Source organism: Gigantopelta aegis, chromosome 6, assembly GCF_016097555.1.
Source record: "Gigantopelta aegis isolate Gae_Host chromosome 6, Gae_host_genome, whole genome shotgun sequence".
In the NCBI taxonomy this organism is placed as follows: Eukaryota; Metazoa; Mollusca; class Gastropoda; order Neomphalida; family Peltospiridae; genus Gigantopelta; species Gigantopelta aegis.
In genome coordinates, this window is record NC_054704.1 from 32,429,338 (window position 1) to 32,447,053 (window position 17,716).

At 33.2% G+C, this 17,716-nt stretch overlaps 1 protein-coding gene across 3 annotated transcripts in view; it reads right to left on the reverse strand.

Moving 5' to 3' along the window:
- The window catches only part of LOC121374205 (structural maintenance of chromosomes protein 6-like), a 59,849-nt gene extending 43,918 nt beyond the window's left edge, over positions 1 to 15,931 (reverse strand). For all 3 annotated transcript variants that reach the window (XM_041501193.1, XM_041501192.1, XM_041501191.1), the window contains exons 1-4: positions 15,821 to 15,931; positions 9,357 to 9,500; positions 6,322 to 6,433; positions 1,557 to 1,662 (exon numbers count right to left, since the gene is read on the reverse strand). In XM_041501193.1, the coding sequence (XP_041357127.1) occupies positions 1,557 to 1,662; positions 6,322 to 6,433; positions 9,357 to 9,491 (353 nt within the window). In that variant the 5' untranslated portion in view covers positions 9,492 to 9,500; positions 15,821 to 15,931. The remainder of the gene's footprint in view (positions 1 to 1,556; positions 1,663 to 6,321; positions 6,434 to 9,356; positions 9,501 to 15,820) is intronic.
- Between the last annotated feature and the right edge of the window lie 1,785 nt (positions 15,932 to 17,716).

Here is a 17,716-nt window from a genome sequence, read left to right on the forward strand (position 1 = left end):
GATTATAAAACAAGAAACTTTAAAAATGAAAAACAGGAATAACCTCCATATTGACTCCAATAAAACATAAATCTATAAATCGATTTTTTTCTCTCCACAATTTAAAAATTTAATGTAAATAATATGGTCCTAACTTACATAATTAGGAATATCCTTTAAGGCAACACACCACCATCTGTCATGTCATTACTTGTTGTAGCAGCTTAATATGGTCGGGCATAGGGGCCAAATTTCTGATATGCTTTTTGGAATCTTTATTTGATGATTATACATAGGTTGACCTCTGTAGTATTTAAATAACCCATTGGTTTGAAGTAACTTGTTATATGTGTAGTACTAACCGATAACAACTGTTGCCAGTGGTATAGTGCCATTGTATTGATTTAGTTTTATGGTCGACCCATGTTGATTTTTTTTTACACGGTATATGTCGGTTGAGAGCACTCCCTAAAATTAGTAGTCACATGACCCTCTCAACACTGTTGTATTTTTCACAGAATATATTCTGATATAGAAATTGTACTGAACTGCATGGAGTAATTAATGGTAGTGTGTAACCTTAATGACAAAACTGAGTAGATGTATTCTCCAATAAGAACATTTACAACATCATGTCTCCTTCTACAGACTCTAATCTTACCGACGAAAGTCGCCATAATATTTTGGACCTAATCCGATTTCAAAAACAAATCACACAACAGACGTGTTTAATGTCTTAGCTCACTTGGCACCTTGTCTCTGTATGTTGGTGTAGTTCATCATTCAGTGTTTTGCATTTACCATAGTTTGACACCCAATAGCCGATGTATTTTTCGTGCTGGGGTGTCGTTAAACATTCATTCATTCATTCTGTATGTCGGACCGTGTTTTACTTTGGCACCAGACTGTACATCGACGTATGTCGAGCTGTTTGCTGTGACCAGTCAAGCATTATTAATCCTTGGCCACATTCAATTCAGTAATACCAGAAAATACTAATTAATACTTTCATTTAACGTAACAGCATATTAATCAAATACTCAATAATATCACATTTTTAATTAAATATACAATTGTTTTGTTTAAATTTTATTACCAGAAGTAGTATTTTATATATTGAAAAATAACTGTATAATTTGGAATTATTTTCGATTAAACGCGGAATATGGCGAAATGTTATGAAATGTACGAATAAATATTGACTTCGCCTGTTTATCAAACTTCTCCCCTTTCTTGTTGGAAGGGAGAAGTCACTTGAGTCACTTTTATTCAAACAATTAAACCATGATTAAATTATACCTGAAAAAATAAATTATTAACGCAATAAATCAAACATTCAATATATGCAAATATGCTGAATGGAAAAATATATTTAAACATCATAAATCAATGATCACAGAAGTTATTTTAAAACATTTAATAGATACTGTTAATTGTGTCCTGTATTTGCCACTCTCATGAAAATAAATAATTACAAGAATAATGTCACCACTGCACCAGAGAGGAACAGCAATCGTAGGGTTCTGATAAAAAGAGACACATATAAATATTTGAGAAAATTAAACAATTTCACTCACTGTTTCCCAGTTTTAATAAATCCCTTGATGGTGCTTCCTCGACTTGTTACTGATGCCTTTCCTCCAAGACCAACAACCAATGCCGTAACCACAGCACTTTTTCCACCTAGAAACAATATATATATATTTTTTTTTTTTTTTTTTTTTAAATTCATAATCATACAGTTAATACAACTTTACATAACAGATCCAATGTTTTTAAATAAATATATGAATGTGAAATGTATACACAAAATACTAATAACAATATCAATAATAGTCCTGTCCTTAAACAGTCCTAAAAACAGTATTCAAAATACAGAAGAAAAAAAGTCCACCCCCACAACATATGGACATTATAAATTAAAAAGATCTATACAGTTGGATCTCGTTATCTCGATCTATGTAAACTCATTATCCCAGGCTAGTTTCATCTCAGTCCACAGTTACCTCAAATCTTGGACCATTTTGTTCGTTCCCTTCAACATCGAGATAACAACATTTGACTGCATATATATAATTAATCCTTGAATAAATTGTGACATATAGACCAGAATTTTACAAACTTATTGTGGCAGATGATGTTTTAATATTGTGTAAATATGTAATTTGTTATTTTAATATTTCGCAGGTATTTGTCAGATATTGTCAGTTCTAGGAGTCCTACGACTAAGTATAACAAACTACTAAATGTTTTAAATTATTTCTAAAAAGGAATCATATAAATATATTATATCAATAACACTTAATTCTTCAGCGTAAAGATATGTTTGTATTTTAAACATCAACTTATTTTAATATTTCCACTATCATAATTGTACGAAGATATGCGTGTATGATTTATGAGTGTATGCTGTGCCAATGTTTTATTTTGTTGCAGGTTCGTAAGCATCTGTAGTTTATGATGCTTAATAGTTTATAATTTATTCCCCAGGTTTACACACGCTTGTTGATCACCGGCATTGTTTACGCTCGTGTACCACATACAGGGTATGACATAGTTAGTTAGTAATCAAGCAGTTATTTCAATTAATTATTAATCTTAAACTTCATTATAACATAATTGTAATATTTAATATAGTAAGTATTTTTTTATTCTGACAACATTCCACAGTAATTTATTTTAAGTCAATTAGGTTAATGTATTCACTAAATCGCAACCATTTGTTATTCTTGTAATTACCTCCCCTTGGAATTGATTATCCCGATATCTATCATATACATGTAGGTGTGGACCAAAATGTTATTCAGGTTTAGTTTAATCAAACAGATTGTTTGATTAGGAAGATATTATAGTTTTAGTAGATGTTACTTATAACCGTGACATTAATGGGATACGAATTGAAATGTTAATATATATTTTTTTAATATTGATGACCTGTGATGGACATATTTTTATGATGTTGTGATTGACATGTATGATCGAACTATTTTTATGACGATGATTTTTATGACGCATACATGTAATTATTTATAATGAACGCCTGTTATATATTGTATAGTTTTTATTCTTGCAGGGCGTTGTTTGCAATGAATAATGAACTTTATGAAGTAAATCATTTCCAAACGTCGTGACGTGTTGTTTTCGTCCTTTGAACCCTGTTACAAATTGGAGCCGACGTAGGGACATCAATTCGTTTGGACCTGAACATCGTTGGAATGCCACAAGTGTTGTGAAAACTGTTGATAGTGATACAGACTGTGATTGAATGGTATTTAGCTAGCTAAATGTAATCTTTGTCAATTCCATCATGTATACTTTGGCGCCTTGAATATTTTTGTTGTGTGTGTGTAAATTTATATTTTTGGGGGTTTATTTTTTTTATGTGAGCTCACAATAATTATTGCCATTGCAATTGATGTACATGCATTGTGTATACATTTTTTTTACACTTTAATATTTTTTTTTACTGACATTTATTGATTAGATTTGGATTGTGATTTTTCAGATACAATTTTGTCAGTTTTTTGTTAGTCCATCTTGTACTTAGCTGGTCTACACATTCCCATTTTTTGCCTTAAACAAAAATATTATTCTGTAGTTTCCCATTTTTTTTTGCTTTAAACTAAAAAATTATTTCTGTAGTTTTTTCCGGTCTTTGTACCCATATATTCCATTTATTGTACTTGACTTGCCTGCTAGGTTTCCCATTACCCATTTACCTTTCAGTAGTAAACAACTTTGTTTTTGAGTTAAGTATTCATGTGTTTAGAGATTGTGTGTTTACCTTTCAGTAGTAAATACTTTGTTTTGAGTTATCTCCCCTTCATCTTATATATTTTTTATTTTTTATTATTATTTTTTTACGCTGTTTAAGTATTCAGTGTGTTTCCCCTCAGGTATGTATCGGTAAGGCTGATAATGCTTGAAAGTGTGAGTTGCCCTTAAAAATTAAAGACAACACTTACTAATTATTAAATTATAATAATTAATTAATTATAAATTTCACTTAGGTAGAATTAACTACTAGTTATTAAATATTAGTATAGTTACACATTTTGAAAAATAATTAATAATTTACACATGCATTTAAGTATATTGACTGTTTGACCATGGACTGAAGATAACTACAGTACATTTGCACAGCACTTAACATTTTTTTTTTCCTGCACATTTGTACTTTGTAGTAGTTTATTCCTATAATTATTATTTGTACTGGTGTTGTTTGACACAAGTGCATTTGTTCTTTTCCTGAGTAGTTTATTCCTATAATCATTATTTGTACTTGTGTTTAACACAATTGCAATTGGAAAGACCAATTGTATGTGAAATGAAAGTGTTCTGTAAGACTACTGCCCAACTGTGTTGAGTTTGACAGTTTACACTAACTTCAGTACTAGCTATACTGAAGTTATTTGATAAATACACAATTGCTATTTCGCCATTTAACTGATAACACTTTAACAGTTTGGTTTCATTCTGTTTATAAATTTTTGATTTGTTTTCCAGATTTTGTCGGTGATAACCAAAGTGTAGTTTTGCCTCATCGAACCACACTTTAGAATTGTTTATCCATTTTTTTTTAATTTGTGACATTTCTTCGGGAAATTTATATTGCGACTTGTTGTTGCTTGCATTGTCGTGTACCATATTCCAATAATATTTATTGGTGTCTGCTGTCTGTAAGTCTGTCAAAGCTGGTGATAGATCGATTATTTTCCTGAGTTGAATTTTATTTGACAAATAGCTGAATTTCATTCAGCATACCCATTTTGGACTTGTGGCTTGTCTTAGTTTTGTGATATTTTTAATATCCATTTGAGACAGGTTTTATATTTTTGGACTTGTGGTTTGTCTTGGTTTTGTGATATTTTCAATATCCATTTAAGACAGAGGTTTTATATTTGAGTTGAAATTCTAAGAATTTCAGAACACTGATGAATGTTTTCATATTTATGAAGACATATACTGTTTATTCTCTTTAAAATAAACTGGTTTTCTTGTATATTTGGTGATCTTGGATTGGAGTTGACTGTGTTCATAGTACCATCTATTTGGGAATTGTTTATATTCAGTTTTATTGTTTTATCAAGTTGATTTGATCTTCAGCCATGGAACTTGATGAACAACAGATTGGAGAACTGGTCAATGTGTTTCATAAGATGGGGTTGGAACCCAAATTGGATACATCTGACAGTTTAAAGACATGGATTCATGGTATGTCGCAACAGCAAGGATCGCTTTTAAAGACTGAGGATCCTTTGCCACAACCACCACCACCCAAGGAATCTGCTGTTTTCCCACGTTTTCCAAAATTATCCTTCTTTAGTGGTGATAGGCAGGGAAAAGATACTACTTTTGATTTGTGGACATACGAAGTTAATTGTTTAATTCAGGACAAGGCTTACGGTTCAGAGGTCATCAGTCAGGCCATCAGACAATCACTTAGAGGGGAAGCTGCTCGGGTTGCCATGAGATTGGGTCCTAAAGCTTCAACTAAGGATATTTTGGCAAAACTTGGAAATTGCAACAAGAGAATGCCACGCTTTTTGTTACATTATAATATAGACTCAGCTCCTTTTGTATCCATGTAAAATCTGGGATGAGACACTTTAAATGACTTTTAAATATTAACTGTTTAGTTATTAATATAATAGCATTAATAGGATCATTGTTACTCATCTTAAATCCCAAAATTATATTTTCTTTTGTAAAGTTCATTATTATACCAGTTTTTTGTTGCATCCAAAGCTTTAATTGTTCCCAAATATGCCAAACGCCATTACATTCCCAAAATAGGTGTATTAGTGTTGATATTTCATGTTTACAGAAGGAGCAAAGAGGTGAATCAATAGATCTATGTTATGTAAAAACTTATTTGTAGGCAATATCCTATGAATAATCTTGTATTGAAACCATCTTAATTCTGTAATATCTGTGCAGCAAAAGGTATTGTATTTACTGTTTTCCAGTCATCATCATCATATTTAAAATTTAATTATTTTTAAATAATCCACTGTCAACAACCTTTCCTCCAAGACCAACAACCAATGCCGTAACCACAGCACTTTTTCCACCTAGAAACAATATATTTATGTTAATTACAATTATTAGTAATAATATATATTTTTTTTAAATCTATTTATTTATTATTATTATTTTAGAGAATTTAAATTTGTTTTACTTGTTTGATTTTTGGAGGCCAAAATAAGAATATGGGACATGATTTAGGATCCTCATTTATGAACTTAATAACATTGATAAAATTCATCTTTCTCATCTCTAATTTAGTTTTTATGACCTCTACAAATCACACTATTAGAGAAAAGGTGTCAGGCAACTTACTTCCATTTCTTCCTACGATAAAATTGACATGTGGACCAAAGTTCACTTCCAAGCGACTGTGACACATGAAGTTTTTTAAGGATACTTTCTCGATAATTCCAACATCTGCTTCCTATACAAATAAACAAACAATATTAAATCACGATTTAATAAATATTGCATTAATTTAATGCAGATGAAAGTAATATTAGGATAATTAAATGTACAAATACCAACTGATTTACATAGTAAAGAAAATAGCATTTAATTTTTTTTAAACAATATGAAATAAGCACAAAAAGGCTTGAGGGTCTAAAAATTTGCAGTCAATCAAAACAATGAAAATGTGCTGACACGTAAGTGAAGTTGAAGGATGCAATAACTTGGAAATTGAGCTCAGTGAAAAGTGGTGTTACAGCTTTTGGATGTACCATTTGATGATGATTTTGAAATAGAGAAAAAATGTTCCATTAGTAGTAAGGAATCTTTTATATGCACCATCCCTCAGACAGGATAGCACATACCACAGCCTTTGATATACCAGTCATGATGCACTGGCTGGAATGAGAAATAGCCCAATGGACCCATGGACAGGGATCGATCCCAGAAAAAACACAAGTGCAGTGGTAATTTTCAAAAAAATTACTTGCCACAGGGCAAGTGCCAATCAGATATTCACTTGCCCCATATATTTTTCCACTTGCCCATACTTCTTAAGGTAACCAACTGTGTTACTCCTATTTAATTTAATACAGTGCTTAATAGTGTAATAATCTTGAAACTAACTGGTTTAACTGCACAAATAAAGAATTTTGCCAATAGATTACAACACTTACCTAGGAAGTACTAAATATATATGTCTGTCCAGTAGTATCAACTGTCTTCTCTATTTGTTTATTTAAACTTTATTTTTAAATAGTGTCCATTTGTTGATTTAAACTTTGTTATTTGTTTGGTAGTGTCCACTTGTTCATCTAAATATAATTACTGTGTCGATGTATGCCTTAGTGACCACTTGTATGGCCGTGGATGTTGTGAGATCCCTTTCCACTCGTGAGCCATTCTGTTATGGCTGGCATTGGTTCAAAGATGTTTAGGGATTTTGGCCCATGTGTCATTATTGTATGTATATTATTTAACATTCTTTGCCCCAAAACACTTCTCTGGAGTGTTTTTACCCTGTTAATAGCTGAGAAAAGTCTGTCGCAAACAGTCGTGGCTGGGCTCAAAGTAAACATGAGCTCCGTTACTTTGCAAATGTTTTTAAAGGGACATTCCCGAGTTTGCTGCATTGTAAGATGTTTCAGACTAATAAAATATTTCTACGATTAAACTTACACATTAAATATATTTTCTTGTTTAGATTATCAGTGTCTGTATATTCAATGTGTTTCTGGTCCTCTTAATATATGTAACAAGCCCAGACAGGATTTTGTCTTCAAATAATTTCATACGTACGAAAAAATCCTTTTCAGGAAATAAAATGAAATTTAACCTAGTACAAATATTAGAACGATCATAAACACTTTTAATATACAGGCACTAATATTTTATGTAGAAAAATATATTTGATATGTAATTATTATTACAATCGTCAAAAAGTCTCTGTTAGTCTATAACATCTTAAACCACAGCAAACTCAGGAATGTCCCTTTAAATAATGCAAGCTTGGTAAACAACAGCCGGGGAAGGGGGTGGGGGGTGGGGGGTGTACATCGATTGCAGCCTTGTATTTTTAACTTATTGAGCATAATTTATTTGTTAAAAATTATTAATAAAAAAAAAAGAAAAAAAAAGAGAATATATTCATGTATGCCTTAGTGACAATTATGGCGTAGGGCTAATGAAATATAACTTCACCTTACCCGTTCATTTTACACGAACGTAGATTTACATTTGTAAAGTACTGAAAATAACATTAAGTATGTTCTTCTACAAGGTTTATTTATCTAAACTAAAATGTCTTGTAACTTTTATAAGAATACAGTTCATAATATGTATGCTCTATTCAAGTGAACTCTGAAATAATAAACTTGCTTTACGCCCCCATTCATTTGCAAAGAGCAGATTCTGGAACCATGTTAATGTCTAATTTAATTTGAATATGACAATTTTAAACTGTATCCCACCTCATGTACCTTGTTTGCAATGATTAAACATTATGATTGCACACACAAGGCATGTATACTTTATTTTTATATAAGCTGTAAAGCGTATTGGATGTTATTTCTAAGCTTGAAGATCATCGAACCGATTACTTGTATGAATTCAGTCGAACGTTCAGTGGCGGAAATTACCGATCTTAGTAGATAGTAAAAGGGGAATAACTCTAAAGTTGTTATCGAACTTTTCAACAAATTGTTTTCCATTTTGGTGTCAACACATTGGCAAGAGTTCCGATCGTTCCAGCATTTAGGGTTAGAGTTAGTTCTCCTTAGAGCTATGTAAATGCTCGCACGATGGGAACTTTTTCCAAAGGTTTTACCGAGATTTGTAATAAAAATTTTTAAAAGGTTTTAGGTGTTAGAGTCACTTGTCATCGGGCATATGCAGTTAACATAAATACTTGCCCGGCATGAAAATTCCACTTGGCACGGGCGTCGGGCGATGGGATTTTTGAACCCCTGTAATTACCTATCGGTTCCTACATATATCCAATAAAATCAGATGAAGATCTTCTAGCCAAACTGACTTTGTTGTTGATCTGCACTCTTTATATCAGGGCCCAATTTCACAAATATAGTTAGAAGAACACATTTTCATTTTCTTTTGTCTTTAAAATACTCCAGCTTCCATATTAATGTAATTTTCTGTGTGAAATTGATGCAAACACACAACCTGTATAACTGCTAGTAGCAGACGTAAACTTACGATGTTTAGTGAAATGGACCCCTGGCTGTTAGCTGACCAGAAATAAACTTTTCCACAACCAAACTAAATAAGGGCTTACCAGGTTAACTCTTAAATTAACTACTTGGAATATATTGTGAAATAAATACATTACACAGTAAATAAAAACTTTACTAAAACCAGTCTTTTAGTGAAATTGGTCTTACTTGATTGAGAGAGAAATCGGGTCTCTGTGATTGATTAATGTCATCGTCAGACTCATCCTGATCTCTGTGTCGTTCTTTTAGTCTTTTTTTCACCACACCAGAACCCTGGCCACCTGGATGATGCCGTTTTGACATGGCGATTATCTGTTTGAAAACATTAAAAATAAAAACTATATCTATATACAGCGCTTCTAGAATATGGTAGACAGTCTTTTTCAGTCAGGCTAGTAAAATGTTTATCCCACCATACCCGACTGGCGAATAAGAAAAAAAATAAGAGCAAAAAACAAAACATCTCCAATCCAAAGCAGAAATGCCACCATTTTGGTTCACAAAGATCATATGCATTTAATCTAATTATGATCACTTGGCATTTGAGACACTTATATGTGTTTATCAGGCATCCCCAGATCTGCAAAATGTAAGTTTGTATTTTTCTGGTTTTAACATCATTTAACCTCTTGTGCATAGTATTTGTATACAAAACAAATTTTGTATTATTAATAGTGGCCATATATGTGGGGGTTTTTATTTTCTAGTATTATAGGCACAAATTTACAGTACATTGATCCCATAGCTAATGAAAGTTTAGAAAATTATAGAAGCACTGCTATATGCAATGCAACATATACTTAACCCTTATCCTGCCGCATTCCTTTTGCTAAATTTAAAGAATTTTCACCTGTTCTACATTTCTAGTAATTTTTATTCAAATCCATGAACATTTTAACATAAAATTACACCCATATATAACATAATGATCCACCTACATAATTATAGCATTTTGTAGATGGTTATTTTATTTGTTACCATGGCAACAGCTGCAAATTTCAATATACAATTTTTTCATTAATAATTTTAAAAACATGAATAAAACACTACTATTTTTCTTTTAATTTAAGTGTATGCTGTGATTTATTAAGCATAGTGATTGATTTAAAGAAAAAAATTAAGTAGACTGCCATTTTTTTCTTCAGAATAATAGGGTGCAATGCACATACTGGTACTGTCATCAACGCTTTTTTGTAAATTATGAAGATAATGTCCAACATTAACTATTATACATTTTTAGTAATATTATTAAAATCAGTTGACATTTCAGCATGAAATTACACGCATATATACTAATAATATCCACCTACGTAACGCTAACATTTTATAGTCAGTTATATTATTTATGTTACCATGGGAACAATTGCAAATCTCAATATACCATATTTTCATTAATAATTATGAAAACTTTAATTAAAAACTTTTCTTCATTTTTTTTAAATTTAAGTCTATGCTGTGATTTATTAACCAGTATGGTTGATGTAAAGAAAAAATTAAGTCGACAACCGCGTTTTTTTCTGAAAAAATAGGGTCAGGTGCGCATTCGGCTATCAACGCATTTTTGTAAATTATGAACATAATTTCCAGCATTAACTATTATACATTTCTGGTAATATTATTAAAATCAGTTGACATTTCAGCATGAAATTATACACATATATACTAAGAATATCCACCTACATAACGCTAACATTTTATAGTCAGTTATATTAATGTTACCATGGCAACAGCTGCAACTTTCAATATACCATTTTTTATTAATAATTATTAAAACTAATTTAAAACTAATATTTTTCTTTTAATTTAAGTCTATGGTGTGATCTATTAACCATACTACTCGATTTAGAAAAAGAATTAAGTAGACAGCCAATTTTGTTTTTGAATAATAGGGTCAAATGCACATACATGTACTACCATCAACACATTTTTGTAACTTGTGTCCAACATTACCTAGACACTAAAAATATGTATACTATCTCTATTACTTTATATATCTTTGTCAAATGACACAAGATTTAAAAAAAGGTATATGCCCTTTCACTTCCTGTCATTTTCAAATGAACGTTATTAATTATGTTACCATGGTAACCAATGCAAAAAGAGGAACCATTTCCCATATGAAATGTTTTAAATGAATTTATTTGAATACAAATCACTGTATAATGATGTAATAAGCTCCCAGCTGTTTACAAGAGAAGGGTGATAATTGTGAATTCTGTTACCACGGTAACCAATGCAAAACAGAAACAAATTTAAAAAAATGTATCATTTTCAAGGACTGAGAAAAAACAACAATGTATAGTGACATAATTGTAGTATACCTGTAGAAAAGATATATGAAGCTTATTAATTCTGTTACCATGGTACCCAGATCGAAACTGTTACCATGGTAACCAATGCAAACTATTGGTTACCATGGTAAGGTATGTAAAACTGGAAACTATTTGCTGGGTGCATGTAACTTTTGGGTCATAAGGTCAAAAGTAAAGGACACCAGTAATCAATAATTTGAGGGTACTTGAAAACTCCAGATCATAACTGCCGCTACTAGGTGGTTATGGGGTTTGGAATCTTTTTAAATTGGACACTGCATTTCATGTACAAACTTTAAGCAGCAGCTATCTTACTATAATCGTTCTAAAAATTATTAAAACATATCCATTAATTCCCAAGATTTTAGGGTACATAATTTTACCCTTCATACCCTCTGGCAATAACCCTGGACACTGATATTAGAATAATAGAAATAGTAAAAAGGATTTTATGCATTTCAGTAATTTACTGTGACACAAGATACTTGCAATAGTGCTTCATACGGTCACAATTGTAAAAAAAAAAGAGAAAAATGTCCATTCATCTAAAAAAAAAAAAAAACCCAAAGAAACAAATATCAACATGTGAGCCCTAATTAAATATGTACCATATACATAATGTGTATCCAGTGTTGAACACTTATGCATGATACAAAATAGATCTAAACGGTCACCTGAGTAAACTGCTGACCACAACTACCAAACACATGGAGTGCGGAGCACCCATTTTCCTAGGGAGATTAAAATGACCAAATTCATGGTTTGGGGTTTTCCATGGGTGAGAGCAACTTCCAAATAAATATGGTTGGAAATGGTCTAGTATTTCTGAAAACATAATAGTTTAAATGCATTTGTCTGTATAATAGATGGTTTAATGAATTTGTCCACCTACCTGAGGGGAGGGGGGGGGGGGGGGGGGGGCAGGGGACACGACATTAACGAAATTTGCAAAATTGATATTTGTATGGTATTCCTGGACATGACAATTGGCTTAATTTTCCACTATTTGTGCCCCACCCTTAGGAGAGGGGTAGAATGACCAAATTCACAAGGAAATGGATCACGGATATGCAATTTCTATAGCATAAAATATTGTTTGTTTCCGGTTACCCGACCGACCCTAATTTGAACCTGCCGACCCTAAAACTTGTTTTGTATATCCAAATTTTTTTTTTTTAAATATAACAACGATTTCCACAAAAACGTTCCAAAACTATCACAAGCACTAATTTTGTGTCATTTAGGGGATAACCCTACTGTGTTTTTCGATTTGCGGATGTATATCGGTGGTTTTACTGTCGCAAATTTAGTTTTATTGGCGACCCGTTAGCCACGAAATGTTTTCTTCTAACAATTTATTGATGGAGTTACTTCCCTTCAAATTGAAGTTCGGTAACTTTTGTGAGATATCGGAAAAAAAAATTCACAAATATATGCGATCTTTTCCGATTTACTCTACATCTAGCGTAGCGAGGTGTTCCAATTAATAATAATAATAATAATAACTATATTTAATTATTTACTCCAGCGACAAACTGGCCGTATAGAAATTTAGTGACCTTCTCATAAACTAGCGGAGGGAATGTTTACAAATACTGATGGAGTTTACTGCCAAATCAAATGATTAAATATGTCAGTAAGATCTTGATGCGTTTCGTTATTTTTTGTAAGTGGTCACTGGGAACTTGCGGGTTTCCGCTAAAAACAGTGTCAGAATGTCCATGTGTTTGATGATCCGAATATTTATTTAATGTGGAGCATTTTAGAAGGACAGTCCAAAATTAAATAAGAGAAAGAAGAGAGGATCGGACTATTTAATAATATTAAAAAAAAGAGGAGTAATTTCGACATAAAATTTTGAACGCAGATCTTAAAGTTTAAAGTCCGATCGATATGTCCACGCGAGTGGCCTCGTTAAGGCCGTTTGGGTGCATAGCTTAAAGGGACGAGATGGGTTGCATCCCGTCAGGTAAACCCCTAGATTCACAGTCGATAGACGTTGAAGGTGTAGTGCTGTGCTGAAATACAGATCTTGAGAAGCCGGATCCGTCTGAACGAGAGAGAGTATCAGACTATTTCTTCTTAGTGTGGGGCGGTCAATCTTCCAGTGCTGCTAGGACAGGCTTGGACATGTAGAGACTAAACACGAACAACCGTGGCGTTCTGCAGAATGGCCGTCATACGAGTCACAAAAAAAAACAAGTCGACAGTCAGATGGAGAAATGACGTGGAGGCAAGGAATCTCGCTAAAAAAGAATCCAATCTGGTGGTGCAGGCTGTCGAAATGAGAAGCATTCCAGCGTTCAATCAGTTCCAATGGCCGCATACATCCCAGTAGAAAACTTCATTTCGCTGACAAAAACAACAAAATGAAGGACCCCCAAGTCGAGCACACGAAAGCACGTGCAGTGTGCACAAGCGAAACAAACAAGTCTTACCGCGTGGAGCTTCAGACTGGGAATGAGTGTCAGAATGAACATGTGTTTGATGTCCAATAGCCGATGATATTAAAGATAAAAATCAATGTGCTTTAGTGGCGTCGTTAAATAAAACAAACTTTACTTTTCAACATTTGTTTGAGCATCCTGAGCATCTGTACTGCATTTCTATTCATTGGACCAATTGATTACTTCAAACCAAGTGTGTACTTTAATACTGGATGCATACAGAATAAAACTAACATTGCAAATTATAAAATTGGTACGTCTAGCATTTCTTAGATACTCTAGGAAAAATAATATTCATAACATTTTTTTTGATGTTATTGTTGGACAGATAAATATAGAACCCTTCTATAGAACTATTGTGAACTCCATCGCCACCTAGGGGACATTCACAAGTTATATACACTGGTCATCTATTTGCCTTTATATATTATTTGAATACTATCCAGGTATAGCATTTCGGGCAAATGAGCTGGCCTAAAACCTTTTCACCATGTATTTCCATCATTTTACACAATATTAGTTGTAATCCATGTAAAAATATGTAGTGATTCATTTGCAACCCTATATAGCTGTAACTAGGAATCGTAGGATTAAAACAATGAACCAATGAGCATGGAAGGTGCAAGACACCATTTTTCGGTTATTTCAGGGAGGTTACATACTTAAAACATCAGTATCAATAAACTATTTTTCAATTATTTTACCTCCCCCCCCCCCCCCCCCCCAATGCATTCCTCCCACACCAGGGGCGGGATGCAGTCCAGTGGTAAAGCGCAGTTGGTTTGGGATTGATTCCCATCGGCGGGCTCACTGGGCTATTTCTCGTTCCAGCCAGTGTTCCATGACTGGTATATCAAAGGCTGTGTTATGTACTTTCCTGTCTTTGGGATGGTGTATATAAAAGATGCCTTGCTATTAATGGAAAAATGTAGGGTGTTTTCTCTCTAAGACTACTAGTATGTCAAAATTACCAAATGTTTGACATCCAATAGCCGATGATTAATATATCAGTGTGCTCTAGTGGTGTCGTTAAATAAAAAAATAAAGCACACTCACACACACACCACTGCCTCTACTGCTGTTTGGCAGTAAAGCTAATATGAATAATTGTTGTTATCCAGATTCAGGGAAAATTTCTGTCATAATGTTTATTATTTTGATAATGTCAAATCGTTGATGAAAAGTAATTTGGAAAAAAAAGAATAAGTATGGAATAACTTGAATATTTGTTTTCTTTAATGACACCATTAGAGCACATTGGCTATTGGATGTCAAACATTTGGTAATTTTGACATATAGTCTTAGATCTAGGAAACCTGCTACATTTTTCACTTAGTATACACTGCCATATTATACAGGAGTGGAAATTGGTGAACTGTAAAAAAGAGGAAATCTAAAGGTGTCTGGGAAATTCTTGAAATCCTAGGTTAAAATTTGTGCCATCTTACACATTTTTGAGGCAAATGTAATTAAAATGTGAGGAAACACAATGTTCTATGAGAGGAAAACCTTAAGGTGCTTTTTATTTCACTACGCCAATTTTGTTTAGGTATCGTAAATTTTTGATAAACCGAGTTAATTCCCCTTCATTGAACATTTTCATTTTAATTTTTAGTGGATTATGGAAAAAATTTCAACAAATAGTTCTTTAAAAGTTATTTCATCAGTTTAGCAAAACATCGCTATCATTCTCATCATATTTAAAGTGTCCGCGGTCCCTAATGTGAGGTAGCTTCCTGCAGTCACAGTGGGGAGAGAACTCGAGTTTGAATCAGTCAGACTGCCACTGTGACTATCTTCATAATCTTGTAAACATGTTTCAGTGTTTTAGCAGCTAAAAAAATCTATATTCACGTAATAAATTTGATATTACCTATTTAATTTACAAAATGTCACAAGTAAATCACTAAATGTCATTTGACGATGAACAGAAACATCAAACATCATGGCGGGAACGTTGAATTTCACTTTCAGTAAACTGACGCGGATCAGCATTTGGAAACCAGTCTGATGTCGTTTATCAAAATGATTCATCTATCCATACACAACCAACTAACTTTGGGTCAGACAATAACTAAAGTGCTCTCGGAAATAGAACAAAAATGATTTTCGTCGATCATTTCTTACATATTAAACAGACAAGTAAATATTTTGTAAATATCTATTTAATTATAGTTTACCTAATTTGGCTCTCATTGATGTACAAGGTGGTGTTTACTCTTGAAATTAAAAGAAATATGTCAGTAAACAGGTGATTTGTGCACTTTATTGGAACAGACTATAACACATTTTTCAGAATAAAGTAAAAGTTTGTTTTGTTTAACGACACAACTAGAACACATTGATTTATTAATCATCGGCTATTGGATATCAGACATTTGGTAATACTGACATATAGTCTTAGAAAGGAAACCTGCTATATTTTTCCATTAGTAGTAAGGGATCTTTTATATCCACCATATTCAGACAGGATAGCACATACCACGGCCTTTGATATACCAGTCGTGATGTATTGACTGGAACGAGAAATAGCCCAATGGGCCCACCGACGGGGATCGACCCCATACCGATCGCACATCAGGCGAGCGCTTTACCACTGGGCTACGTCCCGCCCCTTTATATTCCGAGTACTCTGACTGTAAGAGCGCTAGACGGACATTTGAACGGTTGTTACAGAGTACTCAAGCTAGCCCCTTTCCAAAGTAGGTCTTAGTTCGAATCCCAGTTTCCACTAAATGTGTTGGGTTTTTTGTTTGTTTCTTTGTTTGTTTGTTTCTTTGTGTGTACTTTTTCGTGGGGGTTTTTCTTTTGTTGTTAGCTTTTGTTTTTGTTTATAATTTCATTTTGGTTCACGTACTTTTAAGAAAAGGAAAATTGTTTTCAAAATAACAAAAATGTTAAATGTGTAATTTGTAAAAGCATTGGTCAATTTAAGAGGCGGGACGTAGCACAATGGTAGACCGTTCGCCTGATGTGCGGTCTGACTGGGATCGATCTCCGTCGATGGGCCCATTGGGCTATTTATCGTTACAGCCAGTGCGCAACGTATAACAAAGTTTGTTTTGTTTAATGACACCACTAGAGCACATTGATTAATTAATCACCGGCTATTGGATATCAAACATTTGATAATTCCTATTCGTAGTCAACAGAGGAAACCCGCTACGTTTTTCTTAATGCAGAAAGGGATCTTTTATATGCACTTTCCCCAAGACAGGAAAGCACATACCACCATATGTCAAAATTACCAAATGTTTGACATCCAACAGCCGATGATTAATAACTCAATAAATGAATGTGCTCTAATGGTGTCGTTAAACAAAACAAACTTTAACTTTTTGGTCAAATTAAAAATAGTAAAACTTGCTCATTGTACAGAATGTCTGCACCATGGAGGATGAAATTAAATTATCACGACTGATTTATCCTGCCAAACTTCATATTTGATTATTGTTTCGTTAATTGTCTCTAATAGATGAATATTGATTTTGTAGGTTGTATGCAAGTATGCAAGTAATACTTTCTCCTCTCACGACTTCTACGACTGTCCAGTTGCTAGCCTGAGTGCTCTTACAACTCGATTCTCGTCGCATAACCCATTAGTTGTTAATCTGAGCGCATTCGTCGTTAGACATCGGCCTCGGTGGTGTCGTGGTTAGGCCATCAGTCTACAGGCTGGTAGGTACTGGGTTCGGATCCCAGTCGAGGCATGGGATTTGTAATCCAGATACCGACTCCAAACCCTGAGTGAGTGCTCCGCAAGACTCAG